The 15,667-nt window shown below is 42.4% G+C and overlaps 1 protein-coding gene across 1 annotated transcript in view; it reads right to left on the minus strand.

Annotated features, from left to right (window-relative positions):
• The window catches only part of BPIFB4 (BPI fold containing family B member 4), a 28,631-nt gene extending 13,518 nt beyond the window's left edge, over nucleotides 1-15,113 (minus strand). Inside the window, 12 exon segments of the mRNA XM_043989059.1 lie at nucleotides 49-252; nucleotides 3,456-3,493; nucleotides 3,496-3,546; nucleotides 5,858-5,918; nucleotides 6,552-6,615; nucleotides 8,214-8,357; nucleotides 8,539-8,643; nucleotides 10,876-10,958; nucleotides 10,960-11,408; nucleotides 11,781-11,852; nucleotides 15,006-15,095; nucleotides 15,098-15,113. Of these exon segments, the coding sequence (XP_043844994.1) occupies nucleotides 49-252; nucleotides 3,456-3,493; nucleotides 3,496-3,546; nucleotides 5,858-5,918; nucleotides 6,552-6,615; nucleotides 8,214-8,357; nucleotides 8,539-8,643; nucleotides 10,876-10,958; nucleotides 10,960-11,408; nucleotides 11,781-11,852; nucleotides 15,006-15,095; nucleotides 15,098-15,113 (1,377 nt within the window).
• Between the last annotated feature and the right edge of the window lie 554 nt (nucleotides 15,114-15,667).

The raw sequence follows: 15,667 nt of genomic DNA on the forward strand, positions 1-15,667 counted from the left end.
CAAGCTCAGCTAGGAAATGTCTAAATAGGTCCAAGTGGGACTACTTACCATACCATCAGTAATGTCTATATCCAGCGCTCCTTGCTTTTGCAGGAGAGCCAACACAGAGCCCAAGAAGTTGGCAGAAATTGCAAGTTGGGAATTGGTTGAGTCTCCCATGGGTGGCAAGTTTGGCATCTGGGGCTTTGGCATAGTAGCTGGTCGGCCCAATGGATAGTCAATCAAACCTCCTCCAGCCTCCCCAACAAGAGTCTGTCAGGAATAGGGGAGAAAGCTATGATGAAAAAGCAGAGACTTAAAAGAGGCTACATGAATTTCTGAATGGACCTCATCAATCAACAAGTATTCACTAGGCACTTACTATATACCAGTGATGCACTGATGACATTTGCTGCCATTCCCCAAGAGTTTTTTGAAAGCTGATAACTAATAAACCAAGCCACTGCTGAAGCCACACACATATGCAAAAGGACACACCATTGTAAACACAACAGAATGAAGAAGGCACAAATGGAATGTCACGATGGGGAAAGAAGTAGTGGTAGTCACACAGCTGAAAAGAGTTTTCTTCTTGGGCTCATTTTCCCCTTCTAGATAAGTCAGTAGGGGCAGTTAAGTTGTGCAGCAGATAAAGCACTGGACCTGGAGTCAAGAATACCTGAATCAAATCCAGTCTCACTCACTTTCTAGCTCTACAAACCTGGGCAAATCATTTACCTCTGCCTCCATTTTCTCATTTATAAAATGATAATAATAGCACCTACTTCCCAGGGTTGTTGCGAGGATCAAATTATATAATATTTGTAAAGTGCTTTCCAAATATTAAATTGTTATTTAAATTCTAGTATTAGCTTATAAGTATAAAGCTAGTATCTATCTAGTATAAGCTTATAAGCTTATTAGAATTAACTTGTAAAAAAGAATTAGCGGGGGCAGCTAGGTGGCACAGTTGATAAAGCACCGACCCTGGATTCAGGAGGTACCTGAGTTCAAATCCAGTCTCAGACACTTAACACTTATTAGCTGTGTGACCCTTGGGCAAGTCACTTAACCCTCATTGCCCCACAAAAAAAAAGAGAAAATTAGCTTAAAAGAATCCTATAATATTCTTTGTTGTTGCTCATTGTTCATTTTCAAAAAAAGAACAATGACATCACGAGTATGATTGTCTTGACTTGCAAGTGAATTGAATTTAAGTGAGGCAGAGTTGCACAAAATCGTTAGCCTCACTCTCTCTTCCAGAGTTAGCAAAGTCCAGTGGCAGGACAAAAGTCAAGATGCCCGGTGATGGCCAGGGGCGCATTGGATTACCTTGGAGTAATAATAATATTAATCTATAGGCTCCTTATCCTCTGTAAGCATCCACCAGCCCAATGCTGGTGAGTATTGCTGATTACTTGCCTGTGGCCACTTGAGGCAAGTTATTGTTAAAAAGGGATGGTGGACCTGACACCTATCAGATTGGCTAATATGACAAAAAAGAAAATAATGAATGTTGGAGAAGCTGTGGGAAAATTGGAACACTAATGCATTATTGTGGAATTGTGAACTGATACAACCATTCTGGAGAGCAATCTGGAATTATGCCCAAAGGGCTATAAAGCTGTGCATACCCTTTGACCCAGCAATATCCACTTTGGGTCTTTTCCCCAAAGAGATCATAGAAAAGGGAAAAGGACCCACATGTACAAGGATATTTATAGCTGCTCTTTGTTGTGGTGGCAAGGAATTGGGAAATTGAGGGGTTGCCCATCAATTGGGGAATGGCTGAGCAAGTTGTGGTATATGAATGTAATGGAATTCTATTGTGCTGTAAGAAACAATGAGCAGGAGGAGTTCAGAGAAACCTGGAGGACTTGCATGAACTGATGATGAGTGAGATGAGCAGAACCAGAAGAACATTGTACATAGTATCATCTACATTGTGTGTTGATAATACTGTGATGGACTAGATTCTTCTCACCAATGCAATGGTACAGAAGAGTTCCAGGGGACCCATGATGGAAGGGGATCTCCAAATCCAGAAAAAAAAAAAAAAAAGAACTGTGGAGTAGAGATACTGATTGAACCATTCTATTTCTTTTGTTTTTTGGTGCTGTTGTTTTTCTATTTTGAGGTTTTTCCTCATTGCTCTGATTCTTCTCTTATAACATGACTAATGCAGAAATAAGTTTAATGTTATTATGTGTGTATATATATATTATATATATATATATTATATATATATATATATATGACCTATATCAGATTACCTGCTGTCTAGGGGAGGGGGGAGGGAGGGGAGGGAGGTAGAAAAATCTGAAATTGGAAAGCTTGTATAAACAAATGTTGAGAACTATTTTTACATGTAACTGGAAAAAATAAAAGACTTTTATCATAAAAAAGGGATGGTGGGCTCCACAAATGCAATCTTTTCAGAACACATACAAATGAGAGAACATGCATCGCTCACACAGTGATGGGGGCCTCTCCCTATCAGTTAAGTTAGTGTGGTAGAAAATACTAGATCTGGAATACAAGAATCATAGATGATCAGAACTGGAAGAGACTTTCGAGATCATCTAAGCCAAATGTCCTCATTTTTACAGATGAGGAAAAGTGAGATTCAGAAAAGCCATGTGATTTGCACAAAGTCACATAGGACACAGGTTCAAATTCCATTCTGCCACTTACTAGCTTTAGGACAATGAACAAATCACTCCCCCCTCTCCAGGTCTCAGCTTTCTCCTCTGTAAAATGAGGGAGTTCTACTGTAAAGTCTTTTAAATCCCTCCCAACTTTAAGCTTATGAGCCTGCTATTTGGATCTTGGACTCCAGAATGGTATTTCATTTCTGTATTGCCCCCCCCAAAAAAAGAGATCCCAGGCAAGGGACCCATTTGACTATGTCTCTTTGTAGAGTCAGCAGAAGGGAACTATGGCACTAAATTCAGATTAAGAAGAGGACCAGGAATTATCATTATCATCTGATTTTAGGTTAAACTAATTCAGCTCTTATCCACCTGGAAAACTGGAAAGAGCTCCGGACTTTGTGTAAAGAGAGCAGAGTTGGATCAGATGACTGATAGGGGCACTTATTAACTGTGTAATCATGGGCAAATCATGTATTTTGCCATTCAGAAGCTCAGTTTACTAATTTGTCAAATGAGGGTGATAAAATATGAACTAGCTAGCTCACAGGGTTTTGAAGAAAATACTTTGAAAACTTGAAAATGCCACATAAATGTGAATGGTTGCCTGGAGTACAGCTCCAAAACAGCCTCCCTCCCTTCCATTAGGAAAGTGGGAATCCATCTCCATAGATAATGCCCAAGGTTCCTGTCTTTGTGACAGGCCATTCTAGAGGAACCCATTGATGGCTTCTTTGGAAAGGATTTCTGAGCCCAGGAAGGAGCCCTGGTAACTCCTGATTAAAGGAAAGTTCAACATAACCTCAATGAAATGGCTAGACTTACATTTAGGTCCAGCTCCAGGAATTCACCAGTCACCAATGAAGACTTGAAAAGGTATATTGAACACTTCCTAATATACCAAGTGGTATCAAAGCTGCAGGGGAAACAGGTCAGGAATCAGAAAAAAAGGTGGCTATACCTCTGTACACATCAATTATCCTTTCATTCATCATTCATTCATTCATTCAACAAATAATTTATTAAGAACATACTGTGTGGGGTGAAAATTAAAAATAAATAAATAATTTTAAAAGAACCTACTGTTTATAGAGTATTGTGTTAAGTAGTATGAAAGATACAAATGAGGAATGAGGTCATTGGATAAAGGAGTTTGAGATAAAACACCATTCCTGCCCTCATAAAGCACACAGTCTACTATCAGGATAATACATCAACACAGTTTACTGTAATATATAATATTAAACAAATAGAAGAGAGGTACAAAATGAAATGTTATTTTGAGGTCTAAGGGGAAAGATCCCTCGCCAACTCAAGGATTGAGAGTCAGGGAAGACTTCCTAGAGGAGGAGGTATTTGAGTTGGGCTTTAAAGGATGGGTAGGCATTCATCAGGTAAAGGTGAGGGAGGACATTCTAGGACCAGGAAATAGGTCCAAGCAGAAGTGCAGAGATGGAAAATGAACATGTTCAGAGTATGAAGAATAGCGAATTGTCCAATACATCTGGTGGTATTGAACATGTGGAAGGGAAAAGTCTAAAGACTAAAAGAGAAGGCATCACCAGATCATAGAGGCCTTTGAAAGCCAGACTTTCAACTTTACTAAGAAGGCAAGAGGGGGGCAGCTAGATGCACAGTGGATAGAGCACCAGCCCTGGATTCAGGAGTACCTGAGTTCAAATCCAGCCTCAGACACTCAATACTTACTAGCTGTGTGACCCTGGGCAAGTCACTTGGACCTCAATTGCCTCACTAAAAAAAAAAAAAGAAGGCAAGAGGGAGCCAGTTTCCTCCCTGCAGTCTGGGCAGACAAACAGCCTTCCCCCGGCCAACCTTGACTTCCCTAGAAGGCCAGGCTCTAGAGCAGAATGCTTGAGGAACTCAGGTAATAGAGCATAGGATCACAGATTTAAATCTGAAAGGACCCCTGAGGGCCATCAATTCAATTTTCTCATTTTAAAGATGGGGCAACTGAGGTCTAGAGAACTTAAGTATCTTGCCTAAGTTTCCATAGTACAGGACGGGGCAGGATTCAAATCCAAGTCCCCTGATTCCGAATCCAATGCTCTTTTTACTGTACCATTTGCCTCCCCTCCCATTTCCACACCTCGAGCCCGTCCCCCATCCCCGCCCCCTGCAAAGTGCACACCAGCAAAGCTGGTAGTCATCTCAGAGTAGTCATCTCAGGGGGCTGGGTATGAAAAACAAAATAGGGAAGATTGATTCACAATGGAAGTTTCTTCTGATAATCATAAGATAAGGCCAATGATCCCTAGAGTCTCTGGATGTACTTGGAGTTTCTTGCTTAGGGTCATGCATAAGAACCCCTTGATTTCCTACACCCACCTGCCAACCTGCCAGATTCTCCATCCCTCCCTCCATGCAAAAATTACTCTGAGCAATGGAAGAATCTAATAGAAGCCCAGTCAGGAGTCCCACACTGATGACTTGGGCTGTCCCTCAAGATGCTCATGCCTGTTTGGAATGAAAAAGACTTCAATCCTCCCATTGTCTTACATAGAATCCGAGCATTTCAGAACTAGAAAGCACCTAAGGGAGTGTGCAGCCCAAACCAAATATGAGCACGCGATTCCACACAAGCAGTTATCCAACTCCATTTAAGATTTCAAGTGATGGGGAACCCATCCCCTCCAAGACAAACCCATTCCTCTTTTGCTAAGATCTAATTAGGAAGTATTTTCCCCTTATAACAACCCAAAATCTGCCCCTCTTTGCTACTTCCTACTCTTAGTTCTTTCCCCTCTGAGGCCAAGAAGAGGCAAACCCTAATCCCATTTCTGTATATCTTCTCCATTCTAAACATTTTCAGTTCCTTCAGTCATCCTCTTTAGTATAGTGTTCCAAGCACTCCTACATGCTGGTCACTCTCCTCTGGATATTTCTGAACTTATCAATGCCTTTCTTTTAAAATGTGTCACCCAGCACAGGACACAGTACCCTACATGTGGTCTGTCCGGGATCAAACACATAAGAAGCTCTCTTTCCTTCATTCCAGACCCTGCTCCAATATCTCCCTGAGTTTTCTCTCTAGAATGGTTTGGGGAGGAAGCCTCAAGTTTCAGTTCTCAGATCTCATGGCAATGGTCCTGTCCTTCCACGGAGCTCAGATGTAGAAGGCTGGAAGGGAAAGGGCTTGGAGAAGGATTGGAAGGAGCAGGCAGCAGATCCTGAGGCAGGAGAATGCAAGAGAAAATGAAGAAACCTACAATCCACAAGACCCAACTGGTCATTGACAAGGCCCAGAACGACATCCACAATTGGACAGAGCTGAAAGGAGATACAGCAGCAATGTCACAAGGAGGCATGACAAAACCCAGCCCACAGGGGTCCTCAAGGGCTGGAAAGCTCTGCAAGACCTTTGGATCTTCCAGTCTCAGAATAGGGTGGGGGATTTTTGTGAAGCACCCAAGGACATTCACTTTGTAAACTCTTTCTGGAGGGGGATGACCTTCCTTCAGGAGTTTGATCTGGTCTGAAGCAAGCCTAGTCTCAAGGCTAAGAATTCAGGGAGGCAGACCTTGATGTTTCCTCCCCCAAAGAGAAAACAGCCAACATGGTACATCTCCAACAGACTCCAAGACCATCCTTTAAGGCTCCTTGAAAGAGTTTTCTCTCCCACCATGAGCCTCTTTATATGTTCCTATCATCCCTCCTCCCAGTGGGAGAAAATGATTGTTGCCCTTCAATCTAAAATAATTCCAATACAATGAATGCTATTCTCTTCTTCCCCTTCCCAAAGCAAAATAAAAAAAATTATCTAAATGAATTTTGGGTCACTTATTACTTGAATTCTTCAGAAAGAGAAATCTTACTATGTCCCAAAATAGCCAATTTCTCTATTGGACAATTCTAGGACCAAGAAGAAAAAACAGCACCCTTGAGATTTCTCCCCCCACTTACCAGATCAGGAAGAACATTGGCCAGGACTCTGTTGACTAAGTTATCCACAAGATTAGGGAGCAAGCTGGAAAAGCCAGAAGGGAAACTGAGTGAGTAGAAGTTGGTTAATCTTAACATCCCCTGGGTTTGCACCAGGGAAAGAAGAATCTTTTCTCACTCTAGTGGGATATAAGCTCCTAGAAAGCAGAGATTCCCTCATTTTTTGTCAAATACTCAAACCCTAGACAAGTGGCTGACACATAGTAGGCACTTAATAAATGTTTGTTGACTGATCCATTGAGTAGTATGTCATCAATGAGTTGGCATAGTGTAGAGTAAATGGTGTGGTATATATAGCGTGTCTTGTCACATCATGGTGTGGTGTGGTGGGAAGAGTATCACAGTGTGATATGGTGAGTAGAGTGCTAATCTTGGGAATCTTGGAATCAGAAGAGACCTGAGTTCAAATTCCACGCCAAACACCAGTCACATGACCATAAGCATGACTTTGGCCATTAGCCTCTCTGAACTTCAGGCCTCATCTATAAAATTAATATAGCAGCACCTGTAGCACCTACCCCACTAGCTTATTGTGAGGAACAAATGAAATACCATACATAAAGCACTTTATACACCATAAAGCACTACATAAATATATTTGTGTGGTGTGTTCAAGTCTCCTAGATGTCTATGGGGGAAAAAACAAGGAGGAGAATGGAGGGAATAATACAATTTAATAACTATGACAAAGCAAATGTAAAGATCACTCAAAGGAAATTAAAGTCTGAGTAATAGGAAAACCAGTGAAGGTCCTGAGGAAAAAATAACACTAATATATTTACTCCCTCATAACAGAGAGGTGGGGGACTCCTAGGAAGGAATATTTTATACACTGTCAGACAAGGTTGAAGAGGGTGATGTAAAGATAGAAAACAACAATAAAACTTCCAAAAAACCCTTATTTTAAAAAAATAGAAAGAGCACTGTTCCCTGGGGTTTCCTCACACTTATTCCTCACAGAGTGATAATAACAAGATTTCACATTTCTATAGTACGAGGAAGTATACAGAATGCTTGCCTCACAATTTAGCAATGTGAGTATTATCCCATCTTATAGATAACGACACTGAGGCTGAGGGAAATGGGGTCAAGATTGTACAATTCATATACTGTGGAGTTGGGAGGACAATCCAGGTCACCTGACTCCAAACTAAGGCTCTTCTGTTTTACACTCTCCCCAAATAGGAGGATGGTGATCATTCATGTAGAGAACTGCCTCCAGCACTGAGTGAAACCTACCTGTAATGCAGTGGATAAGTCCTAGGGAGTTGCCTGTAGCAATACAGTCTAAATTATTTAAATTTAAATAAGCTGGAGGTCACACTCTAAATCCCACACTCTAGCACAGTCCCAGGCTATCTCTACATCATACAAGCTCTCATTGGAACCACTATGGGGCAGTAAGAAGGTGTTCTGTTCCTCAGGTAGACCTCCTGTCATCCATCTCCCAAATGTAAGTCATCTGTCACAACAAGTATTGGCGAGAAAAGTGGAAATGGCTTATTGCAGACCACTTCTGCTCTACAGAAAACAAACCAATATGTTTATCCAATGGTCAGGGTCTTTTTTATATAAAGGGCAATATATAATGAAGGGAGATGCCCAGACACTGCTGCCACTCACCCCCGAAGTAGTTTGACCTTGATGCCTCCCAAAAGGGTGTCACATCTCTCGATGACCAGCCGGGGATAGCCTGTTCGGTCCATGGTCAGTCGGACTTTGGCGGTGATATTCACTTCTACAGCAATGTCCAAGAAGCCGATGAGACTGGAAAGAACAAGAAGGAAACAGTCGTCTGCCCAAGGGCATGGACCATACCTAGTATCCCCCGGCTAATCAGCTTCTGATTTTCTGATTACAACACCTTAGACCAGTGTACTGCAGCTTTATTGCTAATTCATCTGAATGAATGACCCTGATGCCCAGCCCCAGAGTGAAGGAGACTCACCTCTTGCCATTGATGGCCACTCGAGTGTACAAGCTCAGGTAGACTCCCACACCAGGAAGGAGCCTCACAGATACTTTCGGGAGTGTGAGTTCCACAATTCTCAACCTGCACATCAGGAAGGGCAGATATAAGGACAAGAAGTGTTGGGAGAAAGAAACTCAACTGCTGAGATGATAAACATGTCCCAAAATGGAGAGCCGTTCACCTCACAAAAGGAGGGAAGAAACTAAGAAAGAATTCCATCCTGACAGACCAAGAAAGGAGTCATACATAGATCTTAGAGCTGGAAGGTGCCTTAGAAACAATCAAATCCAACCCCTTCATTTTACAGAAAAGTTAAGCTCAGAAAATAAGTGACTTGACCAGGGTGATAGTTAGTGGGAATCTGAAGTACAATTCAAATAGTAGGTGCTTAATAAATGCTCATTGACTGACTGATTTCAAGTCTAGTGCTCCAACCACTATGCCATGTAGCAACAAGATTATAAACTCCCCATCTCTAATGTCAGCCTAAATCATTGCAAAAATGATAGGGCTGGTTCACAGAGTATGTCTAGTCCTGAATCCTAAGCCTGAACTGCAGCAATACACAATATAGCAATACACAGTATGTACACTGGTGTACATACTGGGGTTGCCAAAGATGCTCTGCCTGGTGCTCATTCAAGCACTGAGCCCACAAATCTTATTTGTGGATGATCTCTATTGTTGAGACCTCCATGGATAACCTTGATAGTGAACACCTTTCGCTGTATAACTTTTATTCTCCAAAGCTACCACCTACTAAAGATCAGAGCATGACTACAAATGAGAAGTCATGCATCAATCCTATTTAATTACTTGTGATTTTAAAATAAATCTTTAACCAACAATACTGTTTTCAAGGCCACATTAGCCTCTAATGAATCTCTTATAAGGAACACAGCCAACTAAATAATAATAGTAGTGATAATAATAATAATTAATAATGACCTTCCCCATATCATTTAAGACTTACTTAAGTGTTTTCCTTACTTGACAGTTCTGCAAAGTAGGGCATGCCATTAGTATTACCTTCATTTTACAGATGAAGAAACCAAAGCTCTGAGAAATTAATTCCTTCACCCAGAGGTCATACAACTAGTAAGTGTCAGGGCCAAGACTAAAACGTCAGTGTCCAAACTCTAGGACAAGGGATCTTTGCATTTCATCATCTCAGAGTCGTTTAAGATAATAAGACCCAAAGAAAAAAATTCTCCTGAAAATTCCCTCCTGAAGGAGGAATGGTTTAAGATAGGGTTGCCAGGGGCAGCTAGGTGGTGCAGTGGATAGAGCACTGGCCCTGGAGTCAGGAGGACCTGAGTTCAAATCCAGCCTCAGACACTTACTAGCTGTGTGACCTTGGGCAAGTCATTTAACCCTCATTGCCCAACCAAAAAAAAAAAAAAAAGATAGGGTTGCCATATGTCTTTGGAGCATTTCTAAGATTTCCTTCTAAGCACACTCCAACCTTTGGAAAGACATAAACCTTTGTCACACACATTGCATTCACAGGTGTCACAGTTTCATAATGTCATAAAATCATAGACTGAAAGCTGGTAGGAACTGAAGGACCATATAGTCCAGAATCTTGATCTTTTCTTGTGTCAGACACCCACTTTGACCATCTGGTGAAAACTATTGACCCCTTCTCAGAATAATGGTTTTTATATGCATAAACCGAAGGGCATAAAATTACAAAGGAAACCAACAATGTTGAAATAGTATCAAATTTCTTTTAAGTTCACAGGCCCCAGATTAAGAACTCTTGATCTTAGTTCAACCCCCTCATTTTACAGATGAAGAAACTGAGATTTGGAGAAGTCAAGTGATTTGCCCAAGGCCACACAAGTAACAAATGATGCAGTCAGGACTTGAACCCAAATCCTCCTATGTTCACAGTCTTTAGAGCTGAAAAGAGACTGGAAAATCAAGTAGTCTAACCCTCATAGTGCCGCTAGGTAGCATAGAGGATAGAGAGCAGGACCTGGAGTCTAAAAGATTCATCTTATTGAGTTCAAATCCAGTCTCAGACACTCACTACCTATTTGACACTGGGCAAGTCATTTAACTCTGTTGCAGTTTCCTCATCTGTAAAATGAGCTGGAGAAGGAAATGTCAAAAACTACGCTAGTATTTTTGTCAAGAAAACCCCAAATGGGGTCAACAACAACCCTCTTACTTTATAGAGAAAGGAGGAGAAGGGACTAGTATGAAGGCCTGTGGCTAACAAGTAACATGGTTGGGATTTCACCCCAAGTTCTCTGATTCCAAATTCAGTACTCTTCTTTGGCCTCATTTAGACTCTATCATGAACACACATTACATAAGATCAAAGTTTCCTTACCTGTGATTCCCTGGACAGTGCTGAGGATGCCACCTTCTCCAAGGACACCAAGGACAACCTCCTCCTCCAAGAAGACCTCCATCCCCCAGAAGACCACCACCACCAAGCAGGCCCCCTTGTCCAGCCAGGATGCCATCTGCAGCCAGCATCCCTCCTGTAACCAGAAGCCCTCCTGGGCCTAGTGCCCCAGTGGCTACACCAGGAGGGATCTCTCCAGGGAGCAGTTCACGACGCTGATTTCTAGCAGCTACATCATCAACAGATCTATAAGTACGACCACCACGGCCTCTACCACCTCCATATGCATTATTGACATTTCGAAGATCCCGGACGCTCCCATCTGTTTCTAATATTTCACCATATCTGTATTTGCCACCAAGCTGAGCAGGATTTTCATTGGACTCAATGAGGCCATATTTGTAATTCCCTCCAAGTTGCTTGCCATTGGTGTATTTTGGGGGGGTTTCCCGAACGTGGAAGTCATTGTATGGAACACCACCAACACCTCGAGGAATTTCGGCACGTCTGTAGTCATCATAACGGTGTCGGCCACCACCCAGTAGCCCACCACCACCACCACCACCTAATAGCCCACCACCACTACCACCCAACAACCCACCACCGCTGCCACCCAAAAGCCCACCACCACTACTACCACCACTACCACCCAACAACCCACCACCACTGCCACCCAAAAGCCCACCACCACTACTACCACCACCACCCAGCAGATTTCCTCCAACTCCACCTAACAGGTCATCATTGCTCCCACCACCCCCACCACCAAGTAGGCCTCCCAGCAGGCCACCACCTCCACCCCCTCCACCTCCTCCTCCACCAAGAAGGCCCCCCAGCAGAGGGCCCCCACCATCACCACCAGCTCTACCAAGGGGAACGTCTCTCAGGGCCGATCGTAGTGCGTCTCCTTGCTGCAAGGTACCAGAAATGGCTGAAAATAATTCAGAGAAACTCCGTGAATCAGTATAAATTTCCTTCATAGGTACATAAGATCAATGCATTTTAGAGGAAGAAGGAATGTCAGAGATCATTTGGCTCAAAGTTCTCCTTTGATAGGGATAAAGACACAGAAGTTGGCCCCGTGATTTCATTGATCCAGGGAACTCCCCAATAAAGAAATTCCCTCCACCAATGCAGGTAGCTACCTTCTTTGCAGTTTATCATCTTAGTAGCATACAGCACTAAGAGGTTAAGTGGCTTGCCCAGGGTTACACAGCTAGTATTTTACAGAACTCAGGACTAGGACTGGGGTCTTCCTAGTTCCAAATCTAGCTTTCTACCCATGGTGCCATAATATGCTTCCTGTTATGGAGGGGAAAAGCAAAGATACTTACTTAGATGACACAAATAGCAAGGGGGCAGTTAATGGATAGAATGCTGGAACTGGGGTCAGGAAGACTTGGGTTTGAATCCAGCTTCAAACACTTAATGCTACTCTGCCTCAGTTTCCTCATCCATAAAATGGGGATACTAACCGCACCTACTTCCCAGGGTTGTCTTGAGGATCAAATGAGATAATAACTATAAAGAACTTAGCATAGTACCTGGCACATACTAAGAGCTACATAAATGCTAATTGTTAGCATCATTACTGTTTAGAAGAGGCAGGATTTGGATCCATCCTCTGACTCCAAATCCAGGGTTTGGTTTGGTTTTTTTCTTGCTAAGACATGCCTCCTCTCCTTCCTCCACTAAAGTCCCCTTAAATGCCTAATTTTATGATAGATTTTGTCTTGACTTCCCATATATATATATTTTTTTTTACCTTGGCAGAGCAAAAATCCCAATTATCCAGAATTCCATTTACTGGGCCTTCAATAAGCTAGAATGTTTTTGCTACACCCAATGTAAACAACGAATAAGAAAACAAGCCAGTAAAAAGCATATTTGCTGTTGCTTTTTGTTAATTCCTGGGGGTGTGTTGGGCTCAATCCACCATCAGCCCCATCTCATAGAGTAGCAAGAGAAGTTGCAGGGACTGACTGACTAGGAATAAGAAGCACTGAGTTCTGGGCCTGGCTCTGTCACTTGCTGGTTTTATTGTTTGTTTGTTTTCTCCAGACTAGATGTGTGGTTTTATTGTTAGAGAGAACTCTCAGCAAATACATTTCCTGCCCCAGTGTAGACGGCTCCCATTCTGCAATTAAGCCCAAAGCTCTATGCAGGGCCAAATATCAAGTGTATGTCACAGTTAAGACTTGATGTCTGGGGGCAGCTAGGTGGCGCAGTGGATAAAGCACCGGCCCTGGATTCAGGAGGACCCGAGTTCAAATCCAGCCTCAGACACTTGATACTTACTAGCTGTGTGACCCTGGGCAAGTCACTTAACCCCCATTGTCCCACAAAAAACAAAAACAAACAAACAAACAAAAAGACTTGACATCTGGTCTTTCTGACTTCAAGGCCAGTTCTCTATCCACTATGATATGCTGCCCTTCTTACTTTCTAGGTCTTTTTTTAGTTTGGGAAATGTATTTGCTCTGGGCCTCAGTTTTATCTTCTATAAAATGGAGGTGGTAACCCTTGTTCTGCTTCCGTCCCAGAACTCACGTAAACATCTAATGAGCTGATGTGTGTTGGAAAGTTCTATCCTTGTGGGTACAGTTGGGAAGGAAGGGAACAAGCGCCCATGTGCTAGGCAGGCAGCTAGGTGGCACAGTGAATAGAGCGCCGGGCCTGAAGTCTAAAAGATTCATTTTATTGAGTTCAAATCTGGCCTTAGACACTTATTAGCTGCATCACCCTGGGCAAGTCATTTAATCCTATTCGCCTCCACTTCCTCATCTATAAAATGAGCTAGAGAAGAAAATGGCAAACCACTATGGTATCTTTGCCAAGAAAACCCCAAATGAGGTCACAGAGAATCAGACATGACTGAAATGATTAAACAACAACAATCTGCTAGGCACTGTGTTAAGCACTTTACAAACATTATTTTTATAATAAAGGATTATTATCATGTTCCAGCCTATCCAGAAAGAATTCTCAGGGGTCCTACTGACCCTCAGTCAACAACAAAGATTCATCTACAGTCACTAGACTCCATTGGCTAAGGCAACGAAGTTGCCTTATATAAACTAGAAAGATGCTCAGTAACATAGATTAGAACAAAAAGAGTTTTGGAAATAACTTCTTCTTCCTTCTTCCAGTTGCTAGTGAACTACTCTTACTACAAGTATTCCAGCTAAAATCATATCTAGGATCAACTAGTCCAAAACCCCTCATTTTACAGATAAGTAAACTGAGGCAACAGAGACAGCTAAGTGGTTCAGTAGATAGAGCACTGGATCTGGAGTCAGGAAGAACTGAGTTCAAATTCTGCCTCAGATACTTAATAGCTGTGTGACCATAAACAAGTCACTTACCCTCTCCTTGCCTTAATCCACTAGAGAAGGAAAAGGCAAACCATTTCAGTATCTTTGCCAGGAAAAAAACCCTAGGGACAGCATTGTTGTACAATGGTCCATGTGGTCACGAAGAGTCAGACATGACTAAATGACTCAAAAAAAATAAAAACCTGAGGCAAAGAGGGGTCAGGTGATTTGCCCAGGATGACACACCCAGTAGGTAGTGAAGATGAGAATTGAAGTGAGTATCTGACCCCAAATCCAGAACTCTTATCACTATATCATGTCATGTCAGAGCTGGAATGGAACTTAGAAACCACCTCTTTTTTTTCAAACCACCCACCCCTATCACTTTTGCAAAAAAGGAAACTGAAGCCCAGGGAGGGAGAGTAACTTGCCCAGTCCACATAAATTAGTGGCAGAATTAGGATTAAATGCAGTTCTCCAGACTCTCTGACCTCAATTCTTTCCATTGCACTCCCCATCCTCCAACAACATCTATTGATTTCTTCCAAAACTCCTCTCTGATATGCCAGTGCTTATCACATAGTAGGCGCTTAATAAATTTTGATTGATTGATATCATACAAGTTCCTTGGGAGATTCCCTCTACTAGCCCCCAGCCTCTGGTACAAGGGCCTATGGCCCTCCCCTCAGTCTCTTGGAAGAGATTGCAGTCTTTGGTTCTGACCTCTTCCCTACAGTCTTCTAGGCTGTGACCCTGAGGGGACACTTTACCATTACTAAGGACTTCTTTGCTCACCCTGAGGACTGTATTTGTTTCTGCCCGAGTACCAGTGAACACCACGGAGCTGCACAGAGCTGCAGGCACCATGTCTTCAGCATCTTGCCTTCGTTTCCCTAAGAAGGAAGCTTGTCATTAATCATTAATGGTAATGAAATGAATTTAACAGACATTTATTAAGCACCTTTTGTAGAAAGAGTTGTCCTTTGGTGTGATAAGAAACATACAAAGTTTAGATAACATCATCTCTGCCCTCCATGGAGCTCATAGTCTTATTGAGGGATAAGGTGTAAACTGGAGCAACTAGGTGGGCACAGTGCATATAGAGCCAGGCCCTGGAGTCAGAAAGATCGAAGTTCAAATCTGACCTCAGACACTTACTAGCTGGGTGACCCTGGGCAAGTCACTTAACCTTGTTTGCCTCAGTTTCCTCACCTGTAAAATGGAACTGGAGAAGGAAATGGCAAACCCCTCCAGTATCTCTGCCAAGAAAACTCCCAAATGGGGTCACAGAGAGTCAGGACTGAAAAATGACTAAGCAAGAACAAAAAGTGCCAAGAAGTAATAGAAATACTGCATATAGTATATGCTAATTGCATCAGAGCAGTGAAAACAACTCTATATGAGCTCTGGAGGGAAAAATCATTAATGATGG

The sequence above is a fragment of the Dromiciops gliroides genome, chromosome 2, assembly GCF_019393635.1.
Source record: "Dromiciops gliroides isolate mDroGli1 chromosome 2, mDroGli1.pri, whole genome shotgun sequence".
Taxonomy (NCBI): Eukaryota; Metazoa; Chordata; class Mammalia; order Microbiotheria; family Microbiotheriidae; genus Dromiciops; species Dromiciops gliroides.